The following is a 16,492-nucleotide window of genomic DNA, read 5'->3' as shown; positions in this document are numbered from 1 at the left end:
TCAAATAACTTGCCTTTTGAAATTAGAATATTTCCATTGGTAGAAACTTTCAAAATTAGACTAAAGACCGCCCTTTTTAGTTTATTTCCAAACACTTCCTTTTTGTTTGATTTTGTTTTCCAAGCATTTTCTTCTCTTAAAGCAGAGAAGAATATCTGCACATAGATTTTTGTGCTATATAAAATAAACTTTCATGTCTCGCCCAGCTTTTGAGGCCAAATTTGCGACACCTGGGTATGCAGTTATGAAATTACACAAGTACGTGTTAGTCAGACCAAGACATGCTCAAAATGTGATACCAAGTACAACGTCGATATAAAATGTGTTGCCTTCCTGCCCATGCGATCACCGCAACATCGCCATTCTTCCTCTCAGGATTTGCCGTAGATAGGCTAGGACATGTTGTTATGCAAGAAGGGGGATGAGGAGGGGGGGGGGGAGCACATGTAGGCCTAATTATCTCATAAATCATAAAATTAGGTAAGATGATCCATTTTTTTCTGACCTTGGCAGGGACCACCCGTTTCTTCTCCCTTCCCTTTCCACCTTCAGCAAGCACAGCATTCATCTCATCGATCACCCTCCTCAGACAATTCAAATTCTCCTGACCAAACGAGATAGGGACGCTCTTGACGTTGAGGTCAGCATAGATCCTCGGGAGGAAGGGACTCAGCTCGCTGGCACTGTGAGGCTCGTGATTGGTCCGTAGCTGGAGGTCAAAGGTCACAGGTCCAAGGAGAGGCTTGGTGCACTGTTGAAGGGACGTCTTCAGGGTGAAGTCAAAGACTTGGACGGCACTGTCTGCTTGGAAGAGCTCCTCTAAATGACAAAATACATATTCAAGATGAGTTAGATCATTTTTCTTATTCAAATTAAAAATAACAATTATTTACAGGAAATACATGTACATCAAATTAATTGCTTGCAAAAGTTAACAAATACCATAAACAGAGAATTGAACATAAAACTGTGTCCACATGGAAGAGCTCATCTCCCACGAAAATATACATTCAAGAAGATGTGATAGGTTTATCTTATTCAAATTTAAAATAATGACTTTATATACAGGACATACATCACATGATTATCTGTTAACAAATCACCAAAAAATGAAAATTGAACAAAATTATATTGTCTCCTCTAAAACTATGACAATATACAGTCAGCAAGATAAGATTTTTTTTTCATTCACATAAAAAATAATAATCATTGGCCTCCACTGACAGCATATGCATCAAAGTCCATAGAAGTTAACAAATACCATATAAGAAGAGAATTAAATACAATATCAGCGACATTTATTCTAAGTGGCCTAAGAATGTTGAATGGTGCTGTACTGTCGACCAACAAGGAAAATGGACTACATAAAATATATTCTGGAATCTGTTGGAATGGATAAGATTCATAAGACTTTGCCAAGCTTTTTTTTACCTGTTTTTTGATTGACCACAAATTCTGAATCAAAACATATTCCTCCTACTGAAGTCACAATGTGAGGAAAGTCTGGGTCAGGGGTCGTTGCTATGACAACTACCATCTGACTGGTTTCAACGATGGCGGACTGGAAGTGTGAAAGCATCATGAGGTTTTGAAGGACTCCCTCTGGAGGTGCGGAACTCTTTGGTTTTCTTGTCTTTTCTCGCTGGCTGGTTTGTTGTCCTGTACACAGAACAAACATTTAAATTAGAAGTATATTTCACAATGTTGTTTGGAGCATTCTGCATCCAAAAATTTAAAAAATGAGACAGTGACAAAATTCATAGCTAAATTCAATAGAGGCAAAACAGATAAATAGGCATCTTTCTAAAGACGAAAGTACTCAATATGCATATAAAATATACAATCAATATTTCATAAGTTAGACCATAACAATTGATGCGTTAAATAGCAAAAACATATAGTAGTATTGACTGTGTCTCTTTTTTTATCATCAGCCATAAGAAAACAAGAACCATCTTATTCACAATTTATTTCTGTTTTTCATTAAAAGGGTATAAAAATCCATATGGACCTATGGCTGTAAAAATGATGTGGAAAAGTTTCTTGGATTTCAGAACCCCTTTCGATAAATGTATGAACCAACAGTCAAAAGAAAACTGAACGTATTCTAAAGGTTAAACTTAATTTTCCAGAGAGACCCAAAGCACTGATACTACCAAAGAGCTGATCAAACTCAACAGTTTAAAGCAGAATCAATGACGTAATCTTGAGTCCTCAACTCCTCATACCTGGCCAGTTTCCTGACCCATAATGCTAGTGTAGTCTAGTAAGTTAGACCCACTTGAACGATAACGTGTTAATTAATTACTCAATACATTTATACCACAACAGTTATGTTACCAAGTAGCAAAACAATTTCTTTCCTCTCAAAACATTCAGTTTCTCTATACAAATACAATTATAGGTACATTTATTCTCTGTAGTATCAGTAGATATCTGAAACCGTATATTATAAGACTATAACACACAGTCAATAAGAGACCACACAAAGTTCACTCCCCCTTTAAATTTATGAGTGGGAGAGTAGATATTGAAAAGGAAAGCAAGGAAAGCAGAACAAGAGGTCACATCTTCAATGTCGATAAACCACATTTCAAGACAAATATTAGGTTCCTTGCTTTTCGGTCCTTAATAATTGGAACATGCCATCACTTGTAGCAGTACAAGCACCATCTATGAATAGTTTTAGATCTCACCCTGAAAAGCACTGGCATCACCATTCTCTCACACATACCCTGTATCTGGGCAAATAGCATCATGATTGTCTCATTTCTTTCCCTCTATAAATATTTTATTTTTTTTCAAATTTGGGTAGGATTCCGCTTTAATACTATCATACCTGGCAGAGTGATGCCTATAGACTTCTCTCCAGACCTAGGTGTCGTCATGAGTTTGATTTCCTTCACCTCACGCGGCACCTTGGAGATTTCCTGACACCTAGTCGGTTGCAGTCGCTTTGCAAACTCCCTCGCCTGCTGAACCTTGGTCAGGCTGAAGTTCACCTTCAGGGGCCGAGCAATCTCCATTTTGATCACAGCTTGGTGGGGAAGAATGTGGAATGTGTACAAATAACCGTAACAATCTGTTATCTCAACTAAAATATTATCATCTAATGCATTATACTGTGCGAGTCATAAGGCCATCATGTCCATTTACCTTTCTATCTATATCAATTTTGTCTAATATCCATTCGTTTTTTACACCCATAGCCTGCTACATGAATTATTTATCAACCACATTTCATTAGGACAAAATGACAAATAAGAAGAAAAAGTTGAAATTAGACCAACCGGGCATTAGACAAAATGGAAATTAGACTAGGTGGGGGCATCGTGGTCTAGTGGTTATGACTCTTATCTTTCAAGCTGAGGGAGGTGGGTTTGATTCCCAAGCCATAGCATGTTTCCCTTCAGCAAGAAATTTACCCACATTGTGCTGCACTCAGCCCAGGTGAGGTGAATGGGTGCCCAGTAGGAAGGAAGAAATTCCTTGAAACGGTGGTTGGGAGGTCGGGGGTTCAAACCTCGTCGGTGTCAAACCAAAAGACATTAAAAGATGGGAGTTGCTGCTACCCTGTTTGGCGTTCAACGATTAAAGGGATATAGCCTCGTCGATCTAGCGCTGCACAGTGGCTTCCGGGCCCACGATCAATTGGGCAAAGCAAATTTTCGGAGTATTTCATTTCATGTCTATTTCGAACAATACATTATGGATTTTTTTCATTTTTCAGTGCCTCTATGGCAGCACTGTCAAAGCCAAGGCAATAATATCAGTGCTTTGTATCCTCAGGCAAAAGAGCTTTATAACTTCAGTTATTATTATAGACAAAGTGCAGTTTTAGACCAAATGGGTTTAGCCCATGTAGTATTAGACAATATGAGCAGCTGACTAACTCCTTAAAGCCCATGTTGATAAAGTCAGAGTATTGACCCCTGAGTTCTTGATTTTACTGTAATCTACTATGACACCCAGTCATCTACATATATCTTGTGCCAGTGCCATTCTTAAACTCCACAATTCATTCATACACAGATAAAACATATGAGGGTGCTGCTCGGCGATTACTACAGACTCTTTTTTACCTGCACTGATTTCTGTTTATTTCCTACGTTTATTTCTTTGTTTGCAAAAAGGGTATATTTGTAATTCATATTTTGTGTGATTTATATTCACATGTATTATTTTGATGTATTTATTGTTTGTGACTTATAAGGGACACATAAAGAGTCTGATGACAATTTTTGTGTTTTTTCAACGAAATGACAACAAAATAATTGAAATAAAAAATGTGACCAGCCACCCCAAATCCAACAATAAGTGGCCAGGGAAGGTTTACTGGAGAGAGAGCCAAAAAGAGTAGGGTGGTCTTCAAAAGGTAAAAAAAAAAAAAGCTTATCTGAAAAAAATTATTCTTGTTCTTTATACTGTCAAAGACTGAAGATGTAAATTTGCATAGAAAACAAGATACAAGAGTTTCTTTGACACCATTTTTCTGGACCAGTTGTTTGAAAGTTTCATAGAAATTACACAGAGGGCACATCTCATGCTTGAGCAAACCCCAAACTTCAAACCATGTTTTCTTCCTTTTTTTAAGCTTTCCCTTAATTCATTCTGCATTCAAGTACTGGAGTGGGTTATTGTTAAGTGATATCATTCCAAATCTTAGCGCTTTTTCAAGCTTGACACAAATCTCTGAAGTCACTTTGGTGATTTATTGTTAGTTTTAGGTGGTAGGTCACAAAATGAAAATACAGACTGGTAGCATTTATGTGTGGCTTACCTGCACTCTGCATCATGAAGTCTGTGACAGTAAATGTGAAGAGAGCAGGTTTAACACCAGTCTTTGGATCAGCTTCCCCTTGACATGTTTGAAACCAGGGAATGGGGTAGTCCATAGCTTGAGGCACACTGTGATCTGTTAACACACAACATTCAATTCACAAAATGGAGAAATCATTCTTGACTTGATTGTTAAGTTTACTATCTTTTAGAATTAGACAATATAAATTCAAGTAGATTGTAGCCTTCCTTTCATAATGATATGCATAATAAGTTAAAATCACCATTATCATTATTATTCATATCATCATCACCATTATCATCATCATCAATATCATTATCAGTATTATCATCATCATAACAATTATGATAATAATCATTACTTTTACCCGTATCAGACATCTGAGCTGGTTATTTACAAAATTGTATTACCCTACATTTTCTGAATATAGTGAAGGGATAGATATATTGTTTGTATATTCCTTGGTCTCAATGCACGTACTGACTTTTATGCAGAGACGACGCAAAATATACCTTTGTATTTTCCCTGGTCTCACATCCGGGCATTTGAGGATGCGTATAAAAAGAGAAACAAGAGTGTCACTTAGGCGAACAAAATTATATGAGCCTAGGTTAAGTCAAACTGAAGTTCTCGCATTTACAAGGACTGCAGAAGGGTAAGATGAAAACATGTCACTGTGAAATTGACCTCAAAATCAATAGGCTTCCTGGAATCCATGTTAGTATCATACACACAAAATCATATGAGCCTGGGTTAAGTTTAACTGAAGTTATCACATTTACAAGGACTGAAGATGGGTAAGAAGAAAACATACCACTCAACCTTGACCTCTGACCTTTTAACCTCAAAATCAATAGGCTCCCTGATATCCATGCTAGTATCCTACACACCAAATTATATGAGCCTAGGTTAAGTCAAACTGAAGTTCTCGCATTTACAAGGAAAAGTTAACGGACGGACAAACAGACAGACGCACTGACGGACAGACATCGAGCATGATACCATAATACGGCCCATCCAGGAGGGGTGAATAAACAATTATAAGAATAATTTCAAAAATGAGAAAAACAATTTTGAAAATAAAAATGATTTTGAAAATAAGAAAAATAATAAGTAATAAAGATATTTTAATATCTTAATTTGCATATCTTATTCTATATTACACCCTTATTTAAAGAAGCATATCAATATTAAGAATGATGAATAAACCAACTTACCTAGAATTTGTTTATTCATGGGAGCTCCGTCGATACGGAAGTCGTAAAAGGAGAGCTCTAGTTTCTGCTTTGATTTCTCTACCGACATGACCAGTGAGGGCTGAGAGAGGACGAGGAGTATAAAAGGCTCTAGGGCAGTGGGGTAGATCGGGGGTAGAAGAGACCGCTTGCTCTCCCTCTTAGAAGCTAGAGATGGAAATAAAATGAAATTGAGATTTTAACTTGGGGACAAAAGATGACGATTTGGCTTGCACATGATTGAAAGTCTAAAAAGTTGCAAATTTCAAGTTCATAAAGGGAGAAAATTTTTAATAAGTATATTTGTAGTCTTTTAATATGATACTATTATTTAGGGTACACCATTATTCAACAAAGAGAGCTTGTATTTAAAATCCAATTAAATAGTTGCATTACAAATGCACATCTCTACTTGTTAAAGCATATCAGCAGATAATTTTCATGCATTTCTTTTTTTTCACTGAAAAGAAACAATTGAATGAAAACAAGATATTTTCCTCCAAATCAAACTATTTCCAACAGGATACTAGCTTGATATCAACTATCAAAATTGCAGAAATTATAAATTTGTTAAACATCCAGTATGCATCAGAAGCTTACATATTTCTACCTTCTGTGCCATACCACAGAACATTTTTTTTAGATGTATCATTATACACCTGCTTACAAAATATTACACCTGATAATACAGCAAAAGATAAGTAGAAATTAAAGCAAGTCATTGCTTTCATTTGCTTTTTACCACTTTGAAACTTTCGTATAAAGCGCTTTTTAATTTTTTTTATATCATTATTATAATTATTAAAAAGTCACTCACAGGTTTTGGATTTCAAATCCCCTTTACTCGAGTACAGGAACAGTGTGACCTTTCTTCCTGTCATCAGAAAGTCGAACGGGGTCACACCCTTCATCCTCGACTTCTTCTTGGACTTCCCTTCTGTGGTCTCCATGGCAACACCCTTCGGATCTTGCGCACCAGACGACCTTGGCGGGCTGGCGACGGTCTGGCGCGTGGCCTCGGCGAACTCCTTGGGCGGGGAGTGAGTGCCACAGTCGCTACCGAGTCCGCTATCCTCCAGGGAGCTAGGTGGTTTGGTGGGATCGGTGGGCTGTTGAGGATGGGGGTGGTCTGTGCTGCTGGTGGTGGTGGTGGTTCTAAGATGAAGCAAGTGGCAGAGGTTTGAATCCAGGACCAGGTAGGCAAGGTGCACCTGTTCGGTGCTCACGTAGAAGTTTAGATCGGTGGAAATGTTGAACTCTAAAGAGTGGCCGCAAACAATGACCTGTGATATCAAACAGAGGATAATGAAAGACAAGCAAATAGTAATCATAATGATTATACTCGCTTATGTTGCATTTATTTACTTTATCAGAGATCTCTAAGCATGCACAGTAATGCAGCATAATTACCTGGCTTTAGGAGAGCAACTGTTACATACTCTGCATTTCAATATTCTTCTACTTTCTCTTATGCCAATATGAATTCAACAACAGAAAATGTTATTCCACTATGTCTTTTACTAATTGTCGAATATATGATATCTTTTAAGTAAGATAGCCATCTTTATGTTTTATGCATTATTCCTAGATGTACTGAATAATTAGTTCAAGTAAAAGAGATACAAAATGAGTAAACATCTTAAACTTTCATCATTTAAAGTTTGTGCTTACTTTTTGCTTTCCCTTGTCAGCTTTTGTCTTTTCCATGACAATGGACGGTGCTGCAACCAGATGAAGGTCAAACTCTTGAACAACCGTCGTCAATTTGACCTCCTCTGGGTCTTGCCTATAAAACAAACATCAGAAAGAATGGAATGTGTGTGAGTGTTGGTGACAAGAGCTTATGGCTAATCAAAACACATTATCACAGCATATTTCTTGAAACCTGAACAGGGGTATGGGAAGGCGGGGTAAGTTGAGCATAGGGGCAAGTTGAGCCACCAGCCCAGGCCAATAATGAATGAGTCAGACATTGTGGTGGTGTCATGTATTGATGACCCATAGCATAACCCCTAACCCCACCACATTGTTTCCAACTTTGAAACAAAAAGTAGTTTTTTAGAGGGAAAAATATGAATTTCAGCCAAAAAAGTAAAAAAGAGTGTGAAATAGATAAGTGCTTTATAAACACACGTCTTTAAATATAATAAAGACATGATAACAACATTATTAGTCCAGGTATGGATCTTCATTCTTGTCATAGTCTTTTATATGATGGATGCATAATAAATGTGTGGATACAAAATTATCGCACTAAGTTCGGACTGGGGTAAGTTGAGCCAAACAGCATGGGGCATGTTGAGCCATGGTAATTCCTATGGTAATGTATCTTAAAAAACAAACAAACCATAAAAATCGATTGAAATGCAGGCTGAAAGGAGCAAATTTACATGACTGCTCTTTTCCTTTTACAGGATGTTAGTATTTATAAAGAATTAGCAAGTGAAAAGACTTTAAACAAAAAATTGACATGCTGGTTCTCCCCCATACACTTTGTACAAAGTTTTTGTGGCTCAACTTACCCCAGAAGGTGGCTCAAACTTACCCCATATATGGGGCAAGTTGAGCCATTTGACATCGTTTTTTTCAAAGGTCACGATGACTTTCAGTGTGGGGATAGAAAGTTATATATAGGTGGAAAATATTTCAGAAGACTTAAATTTCAAGGCAAGGTACTTATTTCGACAAGATTATTAATCATATCAATTCTAACATGCAAAAAGCAAAAACTGTCACAACTTACCCCTCCTTCCCCTATATAGGGCTATGTATCCGATATTGTGTTTATAAAAAAGGGCATACACTTAACAAAACTATTTACACCCTATGGAAATTGTATTATATATTATATATTGTAGTATATTTGGCATTTTTCTCACTAATGAATGGAAGTGTTGTGAACCTTGTCCTGAGGATGGTTATATTTGGCCCCATCTTACAAGGAGTTGCAATTGCATCGATCAACTACAACTACAGAAAGCCAGCAACATCAACATTTAAAATACATGTTTGTTCAAAATATTTTCTAGATATGATGTAGATTCATACATTCATTGTTTTCTTGACAATTCAGTATGCTCCTCTTTGTTTACTTCAAGACATTGTTCAAATTGTTAGAATGTTAGAAAAATTATGACATTGATGGATTTCCATACAGTCGAGGTTGATAGGATCAAACTCAACTATTTGTAAGATGGGACCCAGAGCTCCCCTGTAAATTTATGATGGTGAACTGAATAAATTGAAATCATTTTGTCATTCCCATCAATGCTTGCTGCAATGTGAAAATATGATGAAAGCATTCCATAGGCATGAAAAGCATTCCATAGGCCTGTCATAAATTAAGTACTAATAGGGAAACAAAACTCACGTAGGTAGTGAGAGGTTCCACTCCAATGCAGGGTTCTGGGTCTTGCTTCTGGTGACCCCTGATGTGACCTTCATCCTGACCTGCTCGGATGACCTCATGACCTGATCCCACGATGCAACATTCAGACTGATACCGTTCACGTCCAGCTGGTACTGCCTGTCCTCTACCTCCGATCCTGGCTGTTGGGTGATGCCAGCTACTGTCGCTTTCCTGCAGATAGGGATGAAATCATTTCGAGGTAGAATTATTCCATTTCATTTCATTTATTTCCATTTTCCAACATTTACAATATATTTTATTCCATACATCTTGAAACAAACAGGGGCAATAAAACAAGGAAAATTTACATGTACAATATAACTATGATAACCAAACAAACAGGTTGGAACAATTAAGAACACTTTTGATATTTTCCAACTTCCCAGACCAGAAAAAATGTTCATCTCTTTGAACAGCTACAAAGACTGGTTTGTGTGTCATGTGATCACTGACTGTGGATAATGGTTCGCTAACTGTAATCTTGAATTCAAATTTTTTTATAGACAGACAAGAAATTCCCTAACTTCATAATTTTAAGTTTTTTGATAAAAATATATTTTTCCCAAATTACCTGATGCCAACGAATGACACAAATACTTAGAATTGTAAAGCACTTTGCTCACCTGTATGTGTCTTGCTTTACTACCAAGCGCTGAAGAGGGTTATCTGCATATGGTACCAAGGAGATTTGTGAGATCTGGAAGAGGAAAAGGTCTTGGTCTACTCCTTTCATTAGTCCAGGTCCACCCTGATCATTCAGATGGCCAGCAGGAACGAAGGACCTGATCTGCTTGCAGTCAAGGTAGAGTAGTGGAAGTTTGGAGCTCGTTAGCCAGTCAGAGATACCCGAAGAAGGTTTACTGGACTTCAAGGATCGGACAGACATTTGAGACTTGGTGGATCGGTGAGAAATGCTCTGCCAGGACATTGCATCTGAAGCAGCACTTTCTTCAATCTTAGCCTCAGGGATGGTATACATCTTGAAGTCAGTCTTTTTCCATGGAGCATGCACAGAGTCAGGTTTGCTGACACCCTCTACAGCTAGTCCAGACATAAGAACGTCCACAGTCGATGCTATAATCGGGCACCAGATGATCAGATCAAACGCCTGCGATGATATGATCACCTCGTTCACAAAGTGTTTCTGCTTTGAGGACTCCTCGCCCATTTTAGATCCATCTCCTAGCTTCTCAGTCTTCCCACCTGACATCTTCTGCGCTAACGATGTCCCGAGAGCCGAGGTCCATGTCAAGGAAACAAAGGCGTGCGTCTGTTTGGTTTCAGCCGCTTTGCTGGAGTGCAGCGAGAAAGGATTGGCTGTTTGCGAGTTGGTGCGGAGGCGTTTGAATGGAGGAGACATCTCTACGTTGTGCGACATGGCATCTGTGCAGGACAGGAGAACACCTTTGAATGGTCCGGGTGTCCAAGTCTTTGCACTGAAAGAGAATAATGTAAGGTGAACACATAATGGACAGAGAGAAGCAGATAATAATATACCAGTGTGTTGGCTCAGCTGGTAGAGTGTCCGTCTCACAACTGGGAGGTCAGGAGTTCAAGCCTCGGCCGCGTCAGTCCAAGAGACGTTAAAAGATGTTGCTGCCATCCCGTTTGACGTTCTATTAAAGTGATCTGGCATTGCATATTGGCTGCTAAGCCCATGATCAATTGGGCAAAATGAATTTTCAGAGTACTTCTATTTCAAATTCTAATTCTGAACATTAAATTATCAATTCCCCCCCATTTCTCCTGCAACATTAACAGGATTTAGGAGACTCTTCTCTACTATGTATATACTGTTAGCACTTAATCATAACTTAATAATGGAAGATAATCCAGGCCCTGTCTTACAAAGAGTTTCGATTGATCAAATCAAGTACAACTATGGAAGCCAGCAACGTCAATATATAAATGAACGTTGGTTCAAATTGTTTCTACATATGATATGCATTCATATTCCTCTCGACAATTCAGTATGATCCTCTATATTTACAAAAGAACGTTGTGCAAATATCTTGTTAGAAAATTATGACAATGATGGATATCTATATCATTAAGGAGAATTGGATCAATCCACAACTCTTGGTAAGACGGGACCCAGATATTAAAATGCCTCTGGCCACTATCTACAGTGGGCAGAAGCATATACAGTTGTGCTCAAAAGTTAGTGAACCCCTTCACAAAATGTAAGTCTTTGTGCTGAGTTTTTAATGTAGATTGATTGATTGATAAAAATTTAACGACACTATCAACACATGTGTGTCATTTAAGTGTCGGACAGTTAATCTGGAAAGGTTACTATAATACAGTACAAATTATCCTAATGCAACTTTACAAAGGAACAGGATTATAAATGTGTAATTATCAGTAATAAATTAATACGTTAACTACTTCCCCGGGATAACTTAACACTACAATGATCGGCGAGCCCAGAAAGACAAACTTGAAAATAAAGTGATATTTTATCCAAGGCTCCACATAAACTTTTTTTGGTGGTGGCCCGTTTGGGCCACCAAAACCTTCAAATAATTTTTTTTGGTGGCCCAGCAGTAAAGTTTGGTGGCCCGAAAAATATAAAGAAAAACATTAATTAAATGAATAAAACAAACTTCTGAAATATTTTGCAGTCACTACCACTATTCTTTGTACATCTTGTATGTGAATCGTGCTTGCTGTTATTTTACTTATTTTGTGGTAATATTTAAATTGTTTTATCATTGTAAATATGAAATGAGTGAAAGAGAATAAAAGAATTGTATTATTCCCAGGTTGTGTGGACTTTTAATCTCCATATAGACACACACTCATAATGGTGAAGTAAACAAATAGTGCATAGCAAACTCAGATAGATTTACAAAACAATGATTTTTCCTTTCTTCCTTTTTGATCGTAAAACATAGATTATGCAAGCCCCAAATCCAGATTATTTTCTCTTTTCCAGCATATTATAGCAGGAGAAAATCACAGAAAAATATGCTGCAGAATTAGAACAATGTACAAAAGGGGGAAAATAAACAAAAATAATTTTCAGAATAGTATATTGAAAAAATGAAAAAAATTGTAAAATGAATAAGTGAAATGAAACAAAAGAAAAAATGAAGAAAGAAAAAACAAAGAACAGGAAAAAAATAGAAAAAAAAAACAAAAGAAAATGTAAGAAAAATGAATAAGACAAAATTAAAAAATATGGATAATTATCGTTATTATAATTATTATTCAGTAAAAACATTCTTTAATCAGGCATATTCAATGGGAAGGGGTATAAATGGTTTAATCACTGTAAAAAATGAAAGAAAAAAATAAGAAAACGGCATAAGTTATCTGGAAAAAACAGTGAGAAAATTCCTTCCCTATATTTGACAAAATGATGGAAAAAAATTCACAATTCATATCAATGAAATACCTTCCCAAACTATTAACTTCCTTGAGAGTGGTTTAAGAAGTCATTGAACAAGAAAGAAAGAAGCTGTCTATTTATTTTTGGCTAGAAGAGACACAGCTTCGAAAAAACGAAATATCAACATACATACAAATGCACATGTGGGACTGTGATGTACTCACCATATGTGTATTAATGCATTTGGAAATCGGTCTTTTTGAGTCAAAAGAGAGGTCATAATTCCTCCTTTTAATGCTTGCAACTAATCAGGTTTCAGTAATATAGACTGTAGAAGGGCATTTCATTGGTGTAAAATGAAACTTTGACGTAGATTTTCAATGTTCTGGGGAAGATTTCTTGGCAGTAACATTTCGTATCGAAGCTCCCTAAGTCTGAATAGTCTGCTAGCGCACAGCTGGCTGCAGTGGTTTCATGCATGCAAAGCTCAGTCAGACAGCCGGCACGGCCGGCTGAATAATAGTTACTGTATGCCAGCGGTAGGCCTACATACAGTCATGACTATGCAATCTTTGTGTGTGTGTGTTTGTGTGTAGATTAACAAAAAAGGCGCATGACGAATTGGCTTGCAAGTTGAACTGTAGAAAGTTGATAAATGCATGCAAAATCGGGAGAAAAATTGCACTACTTTGAAAATTATTGGTTGCCCGATTCGGGCCACCAAAACTTTTTTTCAAGAATGGTTGCCCGAGATGAATTTTTGTCGAGCCTTGAATTTTATCACCTGACTTCACAATCAAATATCTAAAACATTGAAAACTTTAAAATATGTTCATTTTCTGGTGGGGTTCACTAAATTTTGAACACCACTGTGAATGCAGTTTTCTTCATCTTACCTTTTTACAAAGTGATGAATGTTGAGAGCACCAACTTTGCAGGTAACCTTGGAGTAGACGTCTTGAAGGTCAATGCTTGTTGTAAGGTCCTCCATGTCGGCACACAGCTTTACTACAAACATTTGAATATGATAAAATACAATGACAAAACCTTCATTCAAAATCATTCAACAAGGACTCTCAATGAATGAAAATCAGCATTAATCTGAAATTCCTGAAAAAAGGTGATGGGTAAATTTTTCCAAGATGGTTCTGACAAGGATTTCTCAATCATCAGGAATTGGTTTAAATTCTATCCCAAGTGTCTTCACCAATACTTTATCCATATTGTGCTCCACTTGACCAATCAATGAAAGGAAAATGGGGACTTCATGTTGAGCACTCAGAGACTTCTAATAAGTAAACAAACCTAAGTATTATAATTTTCAAATGGTATATCATCTAAATCATAGTGTTATAAAGAGGATATTACATAAGAATTGTTGTATAAAAAGGAAGTTTGAATTAAATTTAACAAGCACTTTATATCAAGTGAAATTAAATTACCATTCTGATCTTGGCCAGGAGCCTTCTTGTCCTTTCCATAGACTATGGCTGAGAGTTTATGAAGGGTCCACTGCACCCACAAAGAGAGCTTGATGCCTCCCACAGTTGACCTTGACCCTGTCCCACTCCCCTGGGTGGAGGGCGGCGCCTCGCTGGGCATGGACACACTCTGCACTTCCACGGTGCTCTCCGCTTGACCTGATGAAGCCTGGCTGCTGGTGGTAGTACTGGGTGCTAGGTGAGGCAAGGACTTAGAAGGTGATGAGGGAGTTGTCTGGGCGGAGCTCCAACCGCGCTTTGGACTTGTAGGAAAGGCAGATAGAGGAGCTGAGGATCCAATGTTTGAGAAGTCAAAAGCCTGGACAAGATCTTCTTTAAGACCAAGGACAACTTGCAGGAGTTGTTGGATTAGGATGACCTGTACAAGAATAAAAGAGCACTCTTTGTTATCAAATCATCCAAAATTGTGCAGCACGAGTTGTCGCTAATACAAAGAAAAATGATAAGATATCCTGGCTGTCTTACAGCACCTACACTTGGTAACCAGTTCAGTTTCGATTCCAATTTAAGATATGGTTCTAATTTATTTACCTGAGCATCTGAGCACTTGACTATTACTGCAGGCATATCTGTGTGTATACCCAGGCCAAGGCCAGGTGTCTCCCCTGTTTCAGAGGGAGTGTGCTTGTTGGCTGTAAGGGCCAGAGTTGTGGAGATTGCCATTGGCTTTAGGAGGTAGTACACCCTCTGGCAATCATGGATTGAGTAGATGGAAAAGTCTTTTGCCTTGATGGTCCAAGGAAATTTCTCACCTGAAATTTAGAGAAATAAAGAGTTAATTGATCTCTCAAAACGGGGAAGTTCACCCAAACCTGAAAATTGAGCCCATTAAACAGTGAGAAATCAAACATTAAAAATTTCATTAAAAAACAGACGTAAAATGAAAGTGATAAAACTTTAGTTTTTTCTTTAATTTCATAAAACATGGTATATGCATGACTTTGCTGACAATTCAAATGAAGGGACCAGTGATGTCACCCACTCAATCTATATTTCTTATTTCATTACATGAGATGTGAAATATTTCAATTTCTCTTCATTATAATGAGAAACAATGTTTGATTATTGCATAATTCATACAATAAAAAGAATTGTTACATGGTACAGACATCTGAGCTGTTCATTTACAAAACGAAAATCAAAGAAGAGGACAGAGATAAAGATGACAAACAACAAGGAAGAAGAAAAAGTACAAATAAAAGAAGGTAAAAATAAGACCAAAACGAGAAGATAAAGATGACGACAATGAAGATGGTGAAGACAAGGATGCAGGCAAGAAAACAGAGATAGATATAAAAAAAAAATCAATAGAACAAAAGGCAAACCTGGATCTTGGGGTAGGTCCATTCTGCTGAGAGGGATGTCTTGATCAGCATCAACGGCTTTATGACCCGAGCTGTGAATGGAAAGGGCTGGTACGCATACCACCAACACTGAAGGAGGCGAGTCTGACCCTTGACCTCCAGGGGTCATGAGGTCACAGAGGCACTGAGTGATGGAGGTGTCTGGTGATGGGAAGGAGAGATGCTTCGTCGGCCAGGCAACGATACATGGTGAAACGTCCACCTGGGGTCAGAGAAGGTAAAAGTGTATCAATGCTTGAAAATAAAATTTACAGAAATGCACTTTGAAGCAAAAATTACAGAGGCCTCTTTCAAAAACAAGTAGGCAAGTCGCGTCAGTTTTATGTATTTTAATAGTGCAGGAGTGTTTATTTTATGACAATGAAATATCAAGCATTTTATTTTTCATTTACTCTTTGAATATACCATAAAAGGGCAGGGCAAGCGCAACTATTTCTTTTTTTGTGCACACCAAGTTACCAACAATGCATATTATAGCATTTCCATTTATTTGAAAACAGGATAAAAGTGCATTGCAGATTAAAAGCCTTGCTCACGGGCATAGGTGCCGCTCCCGAAATTCGAACCCCCGAACGTTCCACGTATAGCCAGGCGCCTTAGACTACTCGGCCATGGCACCTCCAGCACAGTTGGAACTGAAGATAGTGGCTTGTTTTTGGTGAAGATTTTTTTATATGCCATTTTGACATGAGATACGACAAACTTATACTATAATCATCTTTGCCATATTAGAAGGATGCACAAGAAAATATTTCATATATGTATACATCATATTGGTAATAATACCATTATGTGAGAAGTGATATTTTATAGATAGTCAATGGCGACAATAGTCAAATAAGAATAA

The 16,492-nt window shown here is 37.4% G+C and overlaps 1 protein-coding gene across 1 annotated transcript in view; it reads right to left on the bottom strand.

The window, feature by feature from the left end:
• The window catches only part of LOC121417186 (vacuolar protein sorting-associated protein 13B-like), a 73,379-nt gene that overhangs the window by 25,783 nt on the left and 31,104 nt on the right, over nucleotides 1-16,492 (bottom strand). Inside the window, 13 exon segments of the mRNA XM_041610792.1 lie at nucleotides 506-819; nucleotides 1,432-1,659; nucleotides 2,840-3,037; nucleotides 4,781-4,915; nucleotides 6,019-6,204; nucleotides 6,854-7,319; nucleotides 7,708-7,822; nucleotides 9,407-9,616; nucleotides 10,069-10,881; nucleotides 13,676-13,787; nucleotides 14,222-14,639; nucleotides 14,813-15,033; nucleotides 15,607-15,847. Of these exon segments, the coding sequence (XP_041466726.1) occupies nucleotides 506-819; nucleotides 1,432-1,659; nucleotides 2,840-3,037; nucleotides 4,781-4,915; nucleotides 6,019-6,204; nucleotides 6,854-7,319; nucleotides 7,708-7,822; nucleotides 9,407-9,616; nucleotides 10,069-10,881; nucleotides 13,676-13,787; nucleotides 14,222-14,639; nucleotides 14,813-15,033; nucleotides 15,607-15,847 (3,657 nt within the window).

The sequence above is a fragment of the Lytechinus variegatus genome, chromosome 1 (assembly GCF_018143015.1).
Source record: "Lytechinus variegatus isolate NC3 chromosome 1, Lvar_3.0, whole genome shotgun sequence".
Classification (NCBI taxonomy): domain Eukaryota; kingdom Metazoa; phylum Echinodermata; class Echinoidea; order Temnopleuroida; family Toxopneustidae; genus Lytechinus; species Lytechinus variegatus.
Note: the sequence above shows the minus strand (reverse complement) of the source record. Positions and strands in the feature narration are given on the sequence as shown.